This window comes from Scyliorhinus torazame, chromosome 6 (assembly GCF_047496885.1).
Source record: "Scyliorhinus torazame isolate Kashiwa2021f chromosome 6, sScyTor2.1, whole genome shotgun sequence".
Classification (NCBI taxonomy): domain Eukaryota; kingdom Metazoa; phylum Chordata; class Chondrichthyes; order Carcharhiniformes; family Scyliorhinidae; genus Scyliorhinus; species Scyliorhinus torazame.
In genome coordinates, this window is record NC_092712.1 from 13,212,281 (window position 1) to 13,231,929 (window position 19,649).

Below are 19,649 nucleotides of genomic sequence, written 5' to 3' on the forward strand. Positions count from 1 at the left end.
CTGCTGCACTGTAAATTCTATGATTCTATGATAAGCGTGCCCCTCGCCAACCCCTCTGGACTGGACTGGCCTGATTGCTGTTTTCCCTCTTTTACCCAGGCGCTGTGCATCTGAAGACCCTCTGCCTGTCCCATAATGCTCTGGGTTCAGTGGGAGCAGAACTGATCCTGCAGAACCTTCCTCACCAAACCGTCACTCACCTGGACCTTGCAGCTACAGTCAGTACCCATGGTGACACGCCACTAATGGAGCACCTAGCCAGGTACCTGTCCCAGGTGAGATCTGAGAACCGGTGGAGGGAGACACCACACTTGCTCACGTTATTTATTAGACTTCCTCCTTCGCACTGTTGTCTTTACCATTTAAAAATTTCAGTTGGTCATTGGTTTATCATTGTTCAATGTCTCACTTTCTATGATACCTGTATCCAGGATGATTGTTGCCTGACCCATCTTAACCTCTCCGCGAATCGCTTGACTGATGATGCTGTCAGAGATCTCTCCAGGTAACTTGTCTTTACATCTCACCACCCTCTTCCGTTTTGGTGTCCCCCGGCCGATGGACAAGTATTGTCAGAGCTATGTTCATGTAAATGGTTTCATATCCGGGATGCCGCGCACCCTCGGCCAGCGTGAGGGTCGAGAATGTGCTTTTGGGTGTTATTCTGGACCACTTCTAGCCAACTGAGCTATCCGACTCGCAGTGCTTCTGTGCAGGGTTAATAACCCCAAGATCGGGAGTTTAATTTCCACCCAGCAGCTTGAGAATTGCAATTTAGTCCATGCGATGTGGGCATTGCTTGTTCGTCCGGCATTTATTGTCCATCCTGATGGCAGACCAGGAAGAGGCCATTCGGCCCATCCAGCCTGCAGCGACCCTCTGAAAGAGCAACCTTGCCTCGGCCCACTCCCCCTCCCTGTCCCCGTAGCCCCCACCTAACCTGCTCACCTTTGGACTGTGGGAGGAAACCGGAGCACCCGGAGGAAACCCACGCAGACACGGGGAGGATGCGTAAACCTCACACAGAGGTTGGAATTGAGCCGGGTCCCCAGTGCTGTGAGGCAGCAGTGCTGTGAGGCAGCAGGCCCAGTCCGGTGACGTTGCCACTGCCCCGCTAACTCCCTCAATTCCAATTTGCTACAAAATTTAGGAATAAAGAGCTGGTGTCAGCAATGATGTCAGATTGTTGTAAAAGCCCATCTGGTGCCCTGAGGTCCTTTTGGAGAAACTAAAATGGGAAAGGTGGCCAACCATGACTGACCAGGGAAATTGGGGATAGTATTCGATCCAAGGAAGAAGCGTGGGTCAGAAAAAACCTCCGGATTGGGAGCTGCTTAGAATTCAGGAAAGAAGGACCAAAGGATTGATTAAGAAGGAGAAATTAGAGTACAGGCGTAAGCTCGCAGGGAACATAAAACTGACTGTAAAAGTTGCTATAGGGACGTGAAGAGAAAAAGGGAAATCATGCTTGACAAAGCTACTGGAATCATTCGAGGATGTAACTAGTAGAGTTGATGAAGGGGAGCCAGTGGATGTGTATTTAGACTTTCAGAAGGCTTTTGACCAAAGCCCTGCACAAGAGATTAGCGTGCAAAATTAAAGTGCATGGGATTGGGGGTAGTGTATTGGGATGGATAGAAAACTGGTTGGCAGACAGGAAACAAAGGCAGTAACCAGTGGGGCACCGCAGGGATCGGTGCTGGGACCCCAGCTAGTCATAATATATATTAATGATTTGGATGAGGGAACAAAATGTCATGTCTCCAAATTTACAGATGACACCACGTTGGGTGGGAGGGTGAGCTGTGAGGAGGGTACAGAGATCCATCAGTGTGATCTGGACAGGCTGAGTGAGTGGACACCTCAATGGCAGATGCAGGATAATTTGGATAAATGTGAGGTTTTCCACTTTGATTATTATTGAATGGCCATAAATTTGGAGAGGGGATTGTGCAGCAAGACCTGGATGTTCTTGTACACCGGTACCAGAGGAGCAGGAGTATCTTGTTGCAATTATTCAGGACCAAGGTGAGGCCACACCTGGAGTATTGTGGGCAGTTTTGGTCTCCTTCTCTGAGGAAGGATGTTCTTGCTCGAGGGAGAGCAGCGAAGGTTTACCAGACTGATTCCAGGGATGGCGGGACTAAGAGGGGAGATTGAATCGATTAGAATTGTATTCATTGCAGTTCAGAAGAATGATTTTGATTTATTGTCACGTGTACAGAGGCACAGTGGAATGTATTCTGTGTATAGTCCAAACAGATCGTTCCGTACATGAAAAACATAGAACATACGCTAAATACACAATGTAAATACATAGACACAGGCATCGGGTGAAACATCTTTTCAGTGTGGAGAGATCAGTTCAGTCCATAAGAGGGTCGTTTCGGAGTCTGGTAACAGCGGGGAAGAAGCTGTTTTTGAGTCTGTTCGTGCGTGTTCTCAGACTTCTGTATCTCCTGCCCGATGGAAGAAGTTGGAAGAGTGAGTAAGCCGGGTGGGAGGGATCTTTGATTATGCTGCCCGCTTTCCCCAGGCAGCGGGAGGTGTAGATGGAGTCAATGGATGGGAGGCAGGTTCGTGTGATGGACTGGGCGGTGTTCACGACTCTCTGAAGTTTCTTGCGGTCCTGGGCCGAGCAGTTGCCATACCAGGCTGTGATGCAGCCCGAGAGGATGCTTTCTATGGTGCATCTGTAAAAGTTGGTAAGGGTTAATGTGGACATGCCGAATTTCCTTAGTTTCCTGAGGAAGTATAGGCGCTGTTGTGCTTTCTTGGTGGTAGCGTCGACGTGGGTGGACCAGGACAGATTTTTGGAGATGTGCACTCCTAGGAATTTGAAACTGCTAACCATCTCCACCTCGGCCCCGTTGATGCTGACAAGGGTGCGTACAGTACTTTGCTTCCTGAAGTCAATGACCAGCTCTTTAGTTTTGCTGGCATTGAGGGAGAGATTGCTGTCGCTACACCACTCCACTAGGTTCTCTATCTCCCTCCTGTATTCGGACTCGTCGTTATTCGAGATCCGGCCCACTATGGTCGTATCGTCAGCAAACTGGTAGATGGAGTTGGAACGAAGTTTTGCCACGCAGTCGTGTGTGTACAGGGAGTAGAGTAGGGGGCTAAGTACGCAGCCTTGCGGGGCGCCGGTGTTGAGGACTATTGTGGAGGAGGTGTTGTTCATTCTTACTGATTGTGGTCTGTGGGTGAGAAAGTCGAGGATCCAGTTGCAGAGTGGGGAGCCAAGTCCTAGGTTTTGGAGCTTTGATATGAGCTTGGCTGGGATTATGGTGTTGAAGGCGGAGCTGTAGTCAATAAATAGGAGTCTAACGCAGGAGTCCTTGTTGGTGAGATGCTCCAGGGATGAGTGTAGGGCCAGGGAAATGGTGTCTGATGTGGACCGGTTGCAGCGATATGCGAATTGCAGTGGATCGAGGCGTTCTGGGAGTATGGAGGTGATGCGCTTCATGACCAACCTCTCGAAGCATTTCATTACGACTGAAGTCAGGGCCACTGGTCGGTAGTCATTGAGGCACGTTGCCTGGTTCTTCTTTGGCACCAGTATGATGGTGGTCTTCTTGAAGCAGGTGGGAACCTCGGAACAGAAAGGAGAGGTTGAAGATGTCCGCGTAGGATCTGAGTGCATGATCAGGGACTCCGTCAAAACCCGTTGCTTCCCAAGGGTTCACTTTCAAGAAGGAGAGGACCTCCTGGAAACCTATAAAATTCTAACAGGACTGGACAGGGTAGAGGCAGGAAGGATGTTCCTGATGGTGGGTGTGTCCAAAACCAGGGGGCACAGTCTGAGGATACGGGGGAGACCATTTAGGACAGAGATGAGGAGAAGTTTCTCCACCCAGAGAGCGGTCGGCCTGTGGAATTCATTACCACAGGAAGTAGTTGAGTCCAAAACATTGCAAGGTTTCAAGAAGTAGTTAGATACAGCACTCAGGGCGAAGGGGATCAAAGGATATGGGGGTAAGTGGGATTAGGCGGTTGAATTGGACGTTCAGCCATGATCATAATGAATGGCGGAGTGGGATCGTAGGGCCAGATAGCCTCCTCCTGCTCATATTTTCTATAAAATCTGCCGTTGTGATGACAGACCCACAGCAACAGTTGTTAACTCGGGGAGGCGATAGCATAGTGGTATTGTCACTGAATCAGTAATCGAGAGACGCCGGGTAATGATTCCATCATGGCAGGTGATGGAATTTAAACTCAATAAAATATCTCGAATTAAAAAGTCTAATGATGACCATGAAACCATTGTCGCTTGTGGTAAAAACCCATCTGGTTCGCCAATGTCCTTTAGGAAGGAAATCTGCCGTCGGTCTACACGACGGATGTAGAGGGAGCTTTACTCTGTATCTAACCCCGAGCTGTACCTGTCCTGGGAGTGTTTGATGGGGACAGTGTAGAGAGAGCTTTACTCTGTATCTAACCCCATGCTGTACCTGTCCTGGGAGTGTTTGATGGGGACAGTGTAGAGGGAGCTTTACTCTGTATCTAACCCCGAGCTGTACCTGTCCTGGGAGTGTTTGATGGGGACAGTGTAGAGAGAGCTTTACTCTGTATCTAACCCCATGCTGTACCTGTCCTGGGAGTGTTTGATGGGGACAGTGTAGAGAGAGCTTTACTCTGTATCTAACCCCGAGCGGTACCTGTCCTGGGAGTGTTTGATGGGGACAGTGTAGAGAGAGCTTTACTCTGTATCTAACCCCATGCTGTACCTGTCCTGGGAGTGTTTGATGGGGACAGTGTAGAGGGAGCTTTACTCTGTATCTAACCCCGTGCCGTACCTGTCCTGGGAGTGTTTGATGGGGACAGTGTAGAGAGAGCTTTACTCTGTATCTAACCCCGAGCTGTACCTGTCCTGGGAGTGTTTGATGGGGACAGTGTAGAGAGAGCTTTACTCTGTATCTAACCCCATGCTGTACCTGTCCTGGGAGTGTTTGATGGGGACAGTGTAGAGGGAGCTTTACTCTGTATCTAACCCCGTGCCGTACCTGTCCTGGGAGTGTTTGATGGAGACAGTGTAGAGGGAGCTTTACTCTGTATCTAACTCCGTGCTGTACCTGTCCTGGGAGTGTTTGATGGGGACAGTGTAGAGGGAGCTTTACTCTGTATCTAACCCCATGCTGTACCTGTCCTGGGAGTGTTTGATGGGGACAATGTAGAGGGAGCTTTACTCTGTATCTAACCCCGAGCTGTACCTGTCCCGGGTGTGTTTGATGGGGACAGTGTAGAGGGAGCTTTACTCTGTATCTAACCCCGAGCTGTACCTGTCCTGGGAGTGTTTGATGGGGACAGTGTAGAGAGAGCTTTACTCTGTATCTAACCCCATGCTGTACCTGTCCTGGGAGTGTTTGATGGGGACAGTGTAGAGGGAGCTTTACTCTGTATCTAACCCCGTGCCGTACCTGTCCTGGGAGTGTTTGATGGGGACAGTGTAGAGGGAGCTTTACTCTGTATCTAACCCCATGCTGTACCTGTCCTGGGAGTGTTTGATGGGGACAGTGTAGAGGGAGCTTTACTCTGTATCTAACCCCGTGCTGTACCTGTCCTGGTAGTGTTTGATGCGGACAGTGTAGAGGGAGCTTTACTCTGTATCTAACCCCGAGCTGTACCTGTCCCGGGTGTGTTTGATGGGGACAGTGTAGAGGGAGCTTTACTCTGTATCTAACCCCGTGCTGTACCTGTCCTGGGAGTGTTTGATGGGGACAGTGTAGAGGGAGCTTGACTCTGTATCTAACCCCGTGCTGTACCTGTCCTGGGAGTGTTTGATGGGGGACAGTGTAGAGGGAGCTTTACTCTGTATCTAACCCCGTGCTGTATCTGTCCTGGGAGTGTTTGATGGGGACAGGGCACAGGGAGCTTTACTCTGTATCTAACCCCGTGCTGTATCCGTCCTGGGAGTGTTTGATGGGGACAGTGTAGAGGAAGCTTTACTCTGTATCTAACCCCGTGCTGTACCTGTCCTGGGAGTGTTTGATGGGGACAGTGTAGAGGGAGCTTTACTCTGTATCTAACCCCGTGCTGTACCTGTCCTGGGAGTGTTTGATGGGGACAGTGTAGAGGGAGCTTTACTCTGTATCTAACCCCGTGCTGTACCCGTCCTGGGCGTGTTTGATGGGGACAGTGTAGAGGGAGCTTTACTCTGTATCTAACCTCGTGCTGTACCTGCCCTGGGAGTGTTTGATGGGGACAGGGCACAGGGAGCTTTACTCTGTATCTAACCCCGTGCTGTACCTGTCCTGGGAGTGTTTGATGGGGACAGTGCAGAGGGAGCTTTACTCTGTATCTAACCCCGTGCTGTATCCGTCCTGGGAGTGTTTGATGGGGACAGGGCACAGGGAGCTTTACTCTGTATCTAACCCCGTGCTGTATCCGTCCTGGGAGTGTTTGATGGGGACAGTGTAGAGGAAGATTTACTCTGTATTTAACCCCGTGCTGTACCTGTCCTGGGAGTGTTTGATGGGGCCAGGGCACAGGGAGCTTTACGCTGTATCTAACCCCGTGCTGTACCCATCCTGGTAGTGTTTGATGGGGACAGTGTAGAGGGAGCTTTACTCTGTATCTAACCCCGTGTTGTACCTGTCCTGAGAGTGTTTGATGGGGACAGTGTAGAGGGAGCTTTACTCTGTATCTAACCCCGTGCTGTACCCGTCCTGGGCGTGTTTGATGGGGACAGTGTAGAGGGAGCTTTACTCTGTATCTAACCCCGTGCTGTACCTGTCCTGGGAGTATTTGATGGGGACAGTGTAGAGGGAGCTTTACGCTGTATCTAACCCCGTGCTGTACCCGTCCTGGGCGTGTTTGATGGGGACAGTGTAGAGGGAGCTTTACTCTGTATCTAACCCCGGGCTTTACCTGTCCTGGGAGTGTTTGATGGGGACAGTGTAGAGGGAGCTTTACTCTGTATCTAACCCCGTGCTGTATCTGTCCTGGGCGTGTTTGATGGGGACAGGGCACAGGGAGCTTTACTCTATCTAACCCCGTGCTGTACCTGTTCTGGGAGTGTTTGATGGGGACAGTGTAGAGGGAGCTTTACTCTGTATCTAACCCCGTGCTGTACCCGTCCTGGGCGTGTTTGATGGGGACAGTGTAGAGGGAGCTTTACTCTGTATCTAACCCCGTGCTGTACCCGTCCTGGGCGTGTTTGATGGGGACAGGGCACAGGGAGCTTTACTCTGTATCTAACCCCGTGCTGTACCTGTCCTGGGAGTGTTTGATGGGGACAGTGTAGAGGGAGCTTTACTCTGTATCTAACCCCGTGCTGTACCTGTCCTGGGAGTGTTTGATGGGGACAGTGTAGAGGGAGCTTTACTCTGTATCTAACCCCGTGCTGTATCTGTCCTGGGAGTGTTTGATGGGGACAGGGCACAGGGAGCTTTACTCTGTAACTAACTCCGTACAGCTGGGGGTTAGAGAACAGAAGGTGAGATGATGTATCTATGTGACTTTCCCACAGGTGTCTGTTACTGTGTCCGTCTCTGGTCTCACTGGACGTATCATCTAATTGTGGGATCAGCACCGTGGGTGTGGAGTTGCTGCTTGCTGCTGTGAGAGAGCGGAGTGTTGGGATGCAGTACCTCAATGTTTCAGGTGGGTTCCTGGGACTGGTGCGCACACCCGAGCTCCGTGACCCATCGACACTCTGGCTTTCACCACGGTGGCTGTAACCCCCGGAGTTACCCGAGTGCTTGGACCTACCCCAAGAGGGTCAGCATCGTCAGACAGAGAGTTTTCCTCTTGTCTCCATGTCCCCTGCTGGCCACTGCTTCAGGCAGAACCAGATCGCTGTCAACCTCTGAAAAGAGAGACATATTGCTGAAGCTTTTCCTTTAACACTCAACAGGACAAACACAAGAATACCAAATTTCAAACCGTCACAGCCATTTATATTGCAGGAGGAAACTGTGCTGATTTGTTGGCAAGTCAACTCTGATTTATTGGCTGAGATGTTACCATGGAGACAGCAATGGGGAACTATAGGCTCCCCGAGCACCCAGGTAATTCAGAAAAGGCGCAAGGCAGAGAACGCATCCCAGTCTGCGAATGTATGTTGCATTTAGCAAGTGTAAACGGTTGTTCGTGTAGCTCATTAGCGCACTCAGGATTGTTCGGCAAGTCCTGCCCAATCTCTGAATCTGAATTGAACCTCTTGTGACCCTGAGCTGAACATTTCAACCTCATTTCCACTCCATTGCCCAGCCGATCTCCAGCTCTCTCTTCTCCCCACCCCCACCCCCCCACCGTTCCAGAGCTCTCGGTACTTATCCAATTCCGGCCTCTTGACCATCTCTGATTTTAATCACTCTGCCTTTTAGTTGCTTGGGCTTTACTCTGTAACCCAAGCGCTGGAATTCTCTCCCTAACCTTCTCTGTAGCACCCTCCCCTTCAAACATACCAATCCGACCAATCACGGGAACTGTTCCCCGAGTCGTACCCGCGCGGGTCAGCACAACCCCGGCGTGCACTGAGACCTCGGCACTGCTCTGCTGGCCAGTCTCTGGCCCAAGGCCTGGGGAGCGGGTGAGAGAATCTTCAGAGAGAAAGACCTGGGCTGGAAGTGTCAGTCGCCACTGGCTGAATAGAACACCCAAGACCCCCATGGTCAACGCTGACCGATGCAGCCCAGACCGAGAGATTGTCGGCAGTCCGATCTCCGCATAGCCAGCAGCGAGGAGCCTGAATCACCTTCAGTGCCTCAAGAGGGCAGATGTACAACAGTGCAGCACTCCCTCAGTACTGACCGTCTGACAGTGCAGCACTCCCTCAGTACTGACCGTCTGACAGTGCAGCACTCCCTCAGTACTGACCCTCTGACAGTGCAGCACTCCCTCAGTACTGACCCTCTGACAGTGCAGCACTCGCTCAGTACTGACCCTCTGACAGTGCAGCACTCCCTCAGTACTGACCCTCTGACAGTGCAGCACACCCTCAGTACTGACCCTCTGACAGTGCGGCACTCCCTCAGTCCTGACCCTCTGACAGTGCGGCACTCCCTCAGTCCTGACCCTCTGACAGTGCGGCACTCCCTCAGTCCTGACCCTCTGACAGTGCGGCACTCCCTCAGTACTGACCCTCTGACAGTGCAGCACTCCCTCAGTACTGACCCTCTGACAGTGCGGCACTCCCTCAGTACTGACCCTCTGACAGTGCAGCACTCCCTCAGTACTGACCCTCTGACAGTGCAGCACTCCCTCAGTACTGACCCTCTGACAGTGCGGCACTCCCTCAGTACTGACCCTCTGACAGTGCAGCACTCCCTCAGTACTGACCCTCTGACAGTGCAGCACTCCCTCAGTACTGACCCTCTGACAGTGCAGCACTCCCTCAGTACTGACCCTTTGACAGTGCAGCACTCTCTCAGTACTGACCCTCTGACAGTGCAGCACTCCCTCAGTACTGACCCTCTGACAGTGCGGCACTCCCTCAATACTGACCCTCTGACAGTGGGGCACTCCCGCAGTACTGACCCTCTGACAGTGCAGCACTCCCTCAGTACTGACCCTCTGACAGTGCAGCACTCCCTCAGTACTGACCCTCTGACAGTGCAGCACTCCCTCAGTACTGACCCTCTGACAGTGCGGCACTCCCTCAGTACTGACCCTCTGACAGTGCAGCACTCCCTCAGTACTGACCCTCTGACAGTGCAGCACTCCCTCAGTACTGACCCTCTGACAGTGCAGCACTCCCTCAGTACTGACCCTCTGACAGTGCAGCACTCCCTCAGTACTGACCCTCTGACAGTGCAGCACTCCCTCAGCACTGACCCTCTGACAGTGCAGCACTCCCTCAGTACTGACCCTCTGACAGTGCACTCCCTCAGTACTGACCCTCTGACAGTGCGGCACTCCCTCAGTACTGACCCTCTGACAGTGCAGCACTCCCTCAGTACTGACCCTCTGACAGTGCAGCACTCCCTCAGCACTGACCCTCTGACAGTGTGGCACTCCCTCAGTACTGACCCTCCGACAGTGCGACACTCCCTCAGTACTGACCCTCTGACAGTGCAGCACTCCCTCAGTACTGACCGTCTGACAGTGCAGCACTCCCTCAGTACTGACCCTCTGACAGTGCGGCACTCCCTCAGTACTGACCCTCTGACAGTGCAGCACTCCCTCAGTACTGACCCTCTGACTGTGCGGCACTCCCTCAGTACTGACCCTCTGACAGTGAGACAGTCCCTCAGTACTGACCCTCTGACAGTGCAGCACTCCCTCAGCACTGACCCTCTGACAGTGCAACACTCCCTCAGTACTGACCCTCTGACAGTGCGGCACTCCCTCAGTACTGACCCTCTGACAGTGCAACACTCCCTCAGTACTGACCCTCTGACAGTGCAGCACTCCCTCAGTACTGACCCTCTGACAGTGCAGCACTCCCTCAGTACTGACCCTCTGACAGTGCAGCACTCCCTCAGTACTGACCCTCTGACAGTGCGGCACTCCCTCAGTACTGACCCTCTGACAGTGCAGCACTCCCTCAGTACTGACCCTCTGACAGTGCAGCACTCCCTCAGTACTGACCCTCTGACAGTGCAGCACTCCCTCAGTACTGACCCTCTGACAGTGCAGCACTCCCTCAGTACTGACCCTTTGACAGTGCAGCACTCCCTCAGTACTGACCCTCTGACAGTGCAGCACTCCCTCAGTACTGACCCTCTGACAGTGCGGCACTCCCTCAGTACTGACCCTCTGACAGTGCAGCACTCCCTCAGTACTGACCCTCTGACAGTGCAGCACTCCCTCAGTACTGACCCTCTGACAGTGGGGCACCCATAAGTCCATGAGACATAGGGGAAGAATTAGGCCACTCGGCCCATCGAGTCTGCTCCGCCATTCAATCATGGCTGATATTTTTCTCATCCTCATTCTCCTGCCTTCTCCCCATAACCCCTGATCCCCTTATCAATCACCCCCTCAATGCACTGCATGTGGAGATGTGAATTCTACACTGAATTCTCAGTGTGGTTGTAACCCACAATGTCCGAGACAGCCACGTAAGGGAAATGCGGAGCAGCTTGCGAGGAACACACACATCCTGTTTTAGTTCAATGTGGGGTGAGGTGTGAATGAGCTTGCGGCTGAGTATCGCTGTCTGGGAGGGTCCGCTAATCCGGGGTTTACTCCCTCTGTCAACAGGGTCTTCAGTCCATGGACCAGCGAACACTGTGGCTATCGGGGCGAAGCTGAGGGAGCTGAGACTCTGCAGCAGCCGACTCAACAAGTACGACAAGGAGAGCCTGCTGAGTAGCTGGCGGGAGCAGACGGCACACGAGCTCCACACGGTGTCCACTCTGCGCAAGTGCCTGATTAGAGCAGTGCCCAGCGGCCACTGCTAAACAGTGCGGCCCTTCCGCACCTCTGTGTCCCTCTGTGTGCACGTATTTTAGTGGATTTTTAATGTATTTTGTATTTGACTGTTGAATGTGTATTAAACCGGAGATATCAAAAACAGGTTTGTGCCGCGTGTTTCACTCCTCCCGCAGTCAACGTACTCCAATCACTTTACCCTGTTGACCACCGTCAACATTTTCCATTCTTCCTGGTTCTGTTTCGGGATGAATGCTCCAGGGATCCTAACGCACAGCTGGTGGCATTGAACTTCAATACCATTTGGAATACAGAGCGAGTCTCAGTAACGGTGACGCTGAAACTATCATCGATTGTTGTAAAAACCCATCTGGTTCACTAACGTCCTTTAGGGAAGGAAATCTGCCGTCCTTACCCGGTCTGGCCTACTGGTGACTCCAGACCCACAGCAATGGGGCCGACTCCCAAGACATGTCGTTGCATCAAATCCCGCTGCAGCAGTAACAACTCTTCATTGTTACTGAAGAGATGTGGGTGTGTGTGAGGGGAGTGTGTGTGAGGAGGGTGTGTGTGAGGAGGGTGTGTGTGAGGGTGTGTGTGTGTGTGAGGGTGTGTGTGTGTGTGAGGAGAGTGTGTGTGAGGAAGGTGTGTGAGGAGGGTGTGTGTGAGGAGGGTGTGTGTGAGGAGGGTGTGTGTGAGGAGGGTGTGTGTGAGGAGGGTGTGTGTGAGGAGGGTGTGTGTGAGGAGGGTGTGTGTGAGGAGGGTGTGTGTGAGGAGGGTGTGTGTGAGTGAGGGTGTGTGTGAGTGAGGGTGTGTGTGAGGGGGGTGTGTGTGTGAGGAGGGTGTGTGTGAGGAGGGTGTGTGTGAGGAGGGTGTGTGTGAGGAGGGTGTGTGTGAGGAGGGTGTGTGTGAGTGAGGGTGTGTGTGTGAGGAGAGTGTGTGAGAGGGGGCCGTGTGAGTGGGGGGTGTGTGTGAGGAGGGTGTGTGTGTGAGGAGAGTGTGTGTGAGGGGGCTGTGTGAGTGGGGGCTGTGAGTGGGGTGTGTGTGTGAGGAGTGTGTGTGTCTGAGGGGGGGGGAGTGTGTGTGAGGGGGCCGTGTGAGTGGGGGCCGTGTGAGTGGGGTGTGTGTGTGAGCGGGGTGTGAGGAGGGTGTGTGTGTGGGGGGCTGTGTGAGGGGAGTGTGTGAGGGGGGGTGTGCGTGTGAGGAGGGTGTGTGTGTCTGAGGGGGGTGTGTGTGAGGGGAGTGTGTGTGAGGGGAGTGTGTGTGAGGGGAGTGTGTGTGAGGAGGGTGTGTGTGAGTGAGGGTGTGTGTGTGAGGAGAGTGTGTGAGAGGGGGCCGTGTGAGTGGGGGGGTGTGTGAGGAGGGTGTGTGTGTGAGGAGAGTGTGTGTGAGGGGGCTGTGTGAGTGGGGGCTGTGTGAGTGGGGTGTGTGTGTGAGGAGGGTGTGTGTGTCTGAGGGGGGGGGGGAGTGTGTGTGAGGGGGCCGTGTGAGTGGGGGCCGTGTGAGTGGGGTGTGTGTGTGAGCGGGGTGTGAGGAGGGTGTGTGTGTGGGGGGCTGTGTGTGAGGGGGGGTGTGCGTGTGAGGAGGGTGTGTGTGTCTGAGGGGTGTGTGTGAGGGGAGTGTGTGTGAGGGGAGTGTGTGTGAGGAGGGTGTGTGTGAGGAGGGTGTGTGTGTCTGAGGGGGGGGGAGTGTGTGTGAGGGGGCCGTGTGAGTGGGGGCCGTGTGAGTGGGGTGTGTGTGTGAGCGGGGTGTGAGGAGGGTGTGTGTGTGGGGGGCTGTGTGTGAGGGGAGTGTGTGAGGGGGGGTGTGCGTGTGAGGAGGGTGTGTGTGTCTGAGGGGGGTGTGTGTGAGGGGAGTGTGTGTGAGGGGAGTGTGTGTGAGGGGAGTGTGTGTGAGGAGGGTGTGTGTGAGTGAGGGTGTGTGTGTGAGGAGAGTGTGTGAGAGGGGGCCGTGTGAGTGGGGGGGGTGTGTGAGGAGGGTGTGTGTGTGAGGAGAGTGTGTGTGAGGGGGCTGTGTGAGTGGGGGCTGTGAGTGGGGTGTGTGTGTGAGGGGGCCGTGTGAGTGGGGGCCGTGTGAGTGGGGTGTGTGTGTGAGCGGGGTGTGAGGAGGGTGTGTGTGTGGGGGGCTGTGTGTGAGGGGAGTGTGTGAGGGGGGGTGTGCGTGTGAGGAGGGTGTGTGTGTCTGAGGGGGGTGTGTGTGAGGGGAGTGTGTGTGAGGGGAGTGTGTGTGAGGAGGGTGTGTGTGAGGAGGGTGTGTGTGAGGAGGGTGTGTGTGAGGAGGGTGTGTGTGTGAGGGGAGTGTGTGTGAGGGGAGTGTGTGTGAGGGGAGTGTGTGTGAGGGGAGTGTGTGTGAGGGGAGTGTGTGAGGGGAGTGTGTGTGAGGGGAGTGTGTGAGGAGGGTGTGTGTGTCTGAGGGGGGTGTGTGTGGGGAGTGTGTGAGGGGAGTGTGTGTGAGGGGAGTGTGTGAGGAGGGTGTGTGTGAGGAGGGTGTGTGTGAGGAGGGTGTGTGAGGAGGGTGTGTGAGGAGGGTGTGTGTGAGGAGGGTGTGTGTGAGGAGGGTGTGTGTGAGAGTGTGTGTGTGAGGGGAGTGTGTGTGAGGGGAGTGTGTGTGTGAGGGGAGTGTGTGTGAGGGGAGTGTGTGTGAGGGGAGTGTGTGTGAGGGGAGTGTGTGTGGAGGGTGTGTGTGAGGGGTGTGTGTGTGTGAGGGTGTGTGTGTGTGAGGGTGTGTGTGTGTGAGGGTGTGTGTGTGAGGAGGGTGTGTGTGTGAGGGGGTGTGTGTGTGAGGGGAGTGTGTGTGAGGGGAGTGTGTGAGGAGGGTGTGTGTGTGTGTGAGGAGGGGGTGTGTGTGTGAGGGGAGTGTGTGTGAGGGGAGTGTGTGTGAGGGGAGTGTGTGTGAGGGTGTGTGAGGGGGAGTGTGTGTGAGGGGAGTGTGTGTGAGGGGAGTGTGTGTGAGGGGAGTGTGTGTGAGGGGAGTGTGTGTGAGGGGAGTGTGTGTGAGGGGAGTGTGTGTGAGGGGAGTGTGAGGGGAGTGTGAGGAGGGTGTGTGTGAGGGTGTGTGTGTGTGAGGGTGTGTGTGAGGAGGGTGTGTGTGAGGGTGTGTGTGTGTGAGGGGAGTGTGTGTGAGGGGAGTGTGTGAGGAGGGTGTGTGTGTGAGGAGGGGGTGTGTGTGTGTGAGGGGAGTGTGTGTGAGGGGAGTGTGTGTGAGGGGAGTGTGTGAGGGGAGTGTGTGTGAGGGGAGTGTGTGTGAGGGGAGTGTGTGTGAGGGGAGTGTGTGTGAGGGGAGTGTGTGTGAGGGGAGTGTGTGTGAGGGGAGTGTGTGTGAGGGGAGTGTGTGTGAGGGGAGTATGTGAGGGGGGCTGTGTGAGGGGAGTGTGAGGGGAGTGTGAGGAGGGTGTGTGAGGGAGAGGGGGGTGTATGATGGGGAGGGCTGCCATTTGAGGCTATGTTGAGCTGAAAGACGTGGGGGTGGGGGGGGGGGGTCACGGCGGCCATGCTGTGGGAGGTGCTCACGGTGGTAGTTAGAGGAGAGTTTACTTTGATTTGGGGGCACGGGGAGAGGGTGGAGCACGAGGAGAGGGCAAGGCTGGTGGAGGCGATTCTGAGTGTGGATAGGAGGCACTCGGAGGTGCTGGGGAAGGGGTTGCTGAAGGAGAGACAGGGGCTCCAGATGGAGTTTAGGTTGGTGTCCACTGCGAAGGTGGTGGGGCAGTTACGGAGGCTCGGGACTGTGTGTGAGTCCGGGGGGGGGGGGGGGGTCAGGGGGACTGTGTGAGTCCGGGGGGGGGGGGTCAGGGGGACTGTGTGTGAGTCCGGGGGGGGGGGGGGGGTCAGGGGGACTGTGTGTGAGTCCGGGGGGGGGGGGGGGGCAGGGGGACTGTGTGTGAGTCCGGGGGGGGGGGCTGTCAGGGGGACTGTGTGTGAGTCCGGGGGGGGGGGGGTCAGGGGGACTGTGTGTGAGTCCGGGGGGGGGGGCAGGGGGGACTGTGTGTGAGTCCGGGGGGGGGGGGCAGGGGGGCAGTGTGTGTGAGTCCGGGGGGGGGGGGGGCAGGGGGACTGTGTGTGAGTCCGGGGGGGGGGTCAGGGGGACTGTGTGTGAGTCCGGGGGGGGGGGGGTCAGGGGGACTGTGCGTGAGTCCGGGGGGGGGGGGGGGGCAGGGGGGACTGTGTGTGAGTCCGGGGGGGGGGCAGGGGGGCAGTGTGAGTATGGGGAGGGGGGTCAAGGGGCAGTGTGTGAGTACGGGGGGGGGGGGTCGGGGGGCAGTGTGAGTACGGGGGGGGGGCAGGGGGTCAGTGTGTGAGTACGGGGGGGGTGGGTCAGGGGGCAGTGTGTGAGTATGGGGAGGGGGGGTCAAGGGGCAGTGTGTGAGTACGGGGGGGGGGTCGGGGGGCAGTGTGAGTACGGGGGGGGCAGGGGGTCAGTGTGTGAGTACGGGGGGGTGGGTCAGGGGGCAGTGTGTGAGTACGGGGGGGGTCGGGGGGACTGTGTGAGAGTCCGGGGGGGGGGGGCAGGGGGGCAGTGTGAGTATGGGGAGGGGGGTCAAGGGGCAGTGTGTGAGTACGGGGGGGGGGGTCGGGGGGCAGTGTGAGTACGGGGGGGGCAGGGGGTCAGTGTGTGAGTACGGGGGGGGTGGGTCAGGGGGCTGTGTGTGAGTATGGGGAGGGGGGTCAAGGGGCAGTGTGTGAGTACAGGGGGGGGGTCGGGGGGTCAGTGTGTGAGTACCGGGGGGGGTCGGGGGGGCAGTGTGTGAGTACGGGGGGGGGGTCGGGGGGCAGTGTGTGAGTACGGGGGGGGGTCGGGGGGGCAGTGTGTGAGTACGGGGGGTCAGGGGGGGCAGTGTGTGAGTGCGGGGGGGGCAGGGGGTCAGTGTGTGAGTACGGGGGGGTGGGTCAGGGGGCAGTGTGTGAGTACGGGGGGGGTCGGGGGGGCAGTGTGTGAGTACGGGGGGGGGTCGGGGGCAGTGTGAGTACGGGGGGGGGGGGGTCGGGGGGGCACTGTGTGAGTACGGGGGGTCAGGGGGTAGTGTGTGAGTACGGGGGGGGGTCAGGGGGGGCAGTGTGTGAGTACGTGGGGGGTCAGGGGGGGGCAGTGTGTGAGTACGGGGGGGGTGGGTCAGGGGGCAGTGTGAGTACGGGGGGGGGGGTCGGGGGCAGTGTGTGAGTACGGGGGGGGGTCAGGGGGGGGCAGTGTGTGAGTACGTGGGGGGTCAGGGGGGGCAGTGTGTGAGTACGGGGGGGGTGGGTCAGGGGGCAGTGTGAGTACGGGGGGGGGGTCGGGGGCAGTGTGTGAGTATGGGGAGGGGGGTCAAGGGGCAGTGTGTGAGTACAGGGGGGGGGTCGGGGGGTCAGTGTGTGAGTACGGGGGGGGTCGGGGGGCAGTGTGAGTACGGGGGGGGTCGGGGGGGCAGTGTGAGTACGGGGGGGGTCGGGGGGGGCAGTGTGTGAGTACGGGGGGGGTCGGGGGGCAGTGTGAGTACGGGGGGGGTCAGGGGGGCAGTGTGTGAGTACGGGGGGGGGGTCGGGGGGGCTGTGTGTGAGTACGGGGGGGGTCGGGGGGGCAGTGTGTGAGTACGGGGGGGGGTCGGGGGGGCAGTGTGTGAGTACGGGGGGGGGTCAGGGGGGCAGTGTGTGAGTACGGGGGGGGTCGGGGGGCAGTGTGTGAGTACGGGGGGGGGTCGGGGGGGCAGTGTGTGAGTACGGGGGGGCAGTGGGTGAGTACGGGGGGGGTCAGGGGGGGCAGTGTGTGAGTACGGGGGGGTCGGGGGGGCAGTGTGTGAGTACGGGGGGGGTCGGGGGGGCAGTGTGTGAGTAGGGGGGGGGTCGGGGGGGCAGTGTGTGAGTACGGGGGGGGTCGGGGGGGCAGTGTGTGAGTACGGGGGGGGGGTCAGGGGGGCAGTGTGTGAGTACGGGGGGGGTCGCGGGGCAGTGTGTGAGCACGGGGGGGGTCAGTGTGTGAGTACGGGGGGGGGGTCAGGGGGGCAGTGTGTGAGCACGGGGGGGGTCAGTGTGTGAGTACGGGGGGGGGGTCGGGAGGGCAGTGTGTGAGTACGGGGGGGGGTCGGGGGGCTGTGTGAGTACGGGGGGGGTCAGGGGGGCAGTGTGTGAGTACGGGGGGGGGTCAGGGGGGTAGTGTGTGAGTACGGTGGGGGGTCAGGGGGGTAGTGTGTGAGTACGGGGGGGGTGTCGGGGGGGCAGTGTGTGAGTACGGGGGGGGGGGTCGGGGGGGCAGTGTGTGAGTACGGGGGGGGGTCGGGGGCAGTGTGTGAGTGCGGGGGGGGGTCGGGGGGGCAGTGTGTGAGTACGGGGGGGGTGTCGGGGGGGCAGTGTGTGAGTACGGGGGGGGGGTCGGGGGGGCAGTGTGTGAGTACGGGGGGGGGTCAGGGGGGCCCGTGTGTGAGTACGGGGGGGGGTGTCGGGGGGGCAGTGTGTGAGTACGGGGGGGGTGTCGGGGGGGCAGTGTGTGAGTACGGGGGGGGGTCGGGGGGGCAGTGTGTGAGTACGGGGGGGGTCGGGGGGGGCAGTGTGTGAGTACGGGGGGGGTCGGGGGGGCAGTGTGTGAGTACGGGGGGGGGGGGCAGTGTGTGAGTACGGGGGGGGGGTCAGGGGGCCCGTGTGTGAGTACGGGGGGGGGTCAGGGGGGCCCGTGTGTGAGTACGGGGGGTGGGTCAGGGGGGCAGTGTGAGTACGGGGGGGGGTCAGGGGGGCAGTGTGTGAGTACGGGGGGTGGGTCAGGGGGGCAGTGTGTGAGTACGGGGGGGGGTCGGGGGCAGTGTGTGAGTACGGGGGTGGGTCAGGGGGGCAGTGTGTGAGTACGGGGGGGGGGTCGGGGGGGCAGTGTGTGAGTACGGGGGGGGTCGGGGGGGCAGTGTGTGAGTACGGGGGGGGGGTCAGGGGGGCCCGTGTGTGAGTACGGGGGTGGGTCAGGGGGGCAGTGTGTGAGTACGGGGGGGGACAGGGGGGCAGTGTGTGAGTACGGGGGGGGGTCGGGGGGGCAGTGTGTGAGTACGGGGGGGGTCGGGGGGGGCAGTGTGTGAGTACGGGGGGGGGGGTCGGGGGGCAGTGTGTGAGTACGGGGGGGGGTCGGGGGGCAGTGTGTGAGTACGGGGGGGGTCAGGGGGTCATTGTGTGAGTACGGGGGGGGTCAGGGGGGCAGTGTGTGAGTACGGGGGGGGGGTCGGGGGGCAGTGTGTGAGTACGGGGGGGGTCAGGGGGTCATTGTGTGAGTACGGGGGGGGGTCAGGGGGGCAGTGTGTGAGTACGGGGGGGTCAGGGGGCAGTGTGAGTACGGGGAGGGGGGGCAGTGTGTGGGAGCGGGGGGGTCAGGGGGGCAGTGTGTGAGTACGGGGGGGGGGGTCAGGGGGGCAGTGTGTGGGAGCGGGGGGTCAGGGGGCAGTGTGTGGGAGCGGGGAGTCGGGGCAGTGTGTGGGAGCGGGGGGTCAGGGGGACAGTGTGAGTACGGGGAGGGGGGGCAGTGTGTGGGAGCGGGGGGGTCAGGGGGGCAGTGTGTGGGAGCGGGGGGGTCAGGGGGCAGTGTGTGAGTACGGGGGGGTCAGGGGGGCAGTGTGTGGGAGCGGGGGAGTCAGGGGGGCAGTGTGTGGGAGCGGGGGGGTCAGGGGGGCAGTGTGTGGGAGCGGGGGGTGCAGGGGGGCAGTGTGTGGGAGCGGGGGAGTCAGGGGGCAGTGTGTGGGAGCGGGGGGGTCGGGGCAGTGTGTGGGAGCGGGGGGGTCGGGGCAGTGTGTGGGAGCGGGGGGGGGGGGTCAGGGGGGCAGTGTGTGGGGAGCGGGGGGGTCGGGGGGCAGTGTGTGGGAGCGGGGGGTGCAGGGGGGCAGTGTGTGGGAGCGGGGGAGTCGGGGGGCAGTGTGTGGGAGCGGGGGGGTCGGGGCAGTGTGTGGGAGCGGGGGGGTCGGGGCAGTGTGTGGGAGTGGGGGGGGGGTCAGGGGAGCAGTGTGGGGTAAAGCGAGGAGGATGCTAGCCCACTTACTGAGGGAGCAGGAGGCGGTGAGGGAGAGAGGGTTAAGGTGGTGAATTTGAGGTTTTTAATCGGAGGCTGGACGAGTTCGAGCGCTGGGCGGGGGAAGAGGGGGTGCGGTGGTTCCTGGACGGGGTGGAGTCCCGCAAGGTGGAGCAGGGGCCGGGCCTGCGGGCTCCGATTGGGTTGAGGGAGGTGATGGCTGGCAGGGGGGGAAGGCCCCGGGGGTGATGGCTGGCAGGGGGAAGGCCCCGGGGGTGATGGCTGGCAGGGGGGAAGGCTGGCAGGGGGAAAGGCCCCTGGGGTGATGGCTGGCAGGGGGAAGGCCCCGGGGGTGATGGCTGGCAGGGGGAAGGCCC

General features: G+C 58.6%; 1 protein-coding gene across 1 annotated transcript in view; it reads left to right on the forward strand.

The window, feature by feature from the left end:
* The window catches only part of tonsl (tonsoku-like, DNA repair protein), a 97,672-nt gene extending 86,205 nt beyond the window's left edge, over positions 1–11,467 (forward strand). The window contains exons 19-22 of the mRNA XM_072510164.1: positions 100–275; positions 432–505; positions 7,475–7,608; positions 11,155–11,467. Of these exons, the coding sequence (XP_072366265.1) occupies positions 100–275; positions 432–505; positions 7,475–7,608; positions 11,155–11,354 (584 nt within the window). The 3' untranslated portion in view covers positions 11,355–11,467. The remainder of the gene's footprint in view (positions 1–99; positions 276–431; positions 506–7,474; positions 7,609–11,154) is intronic.
* Positions 11,468–19,649: the final 8,182 nt, after the last annotated feature.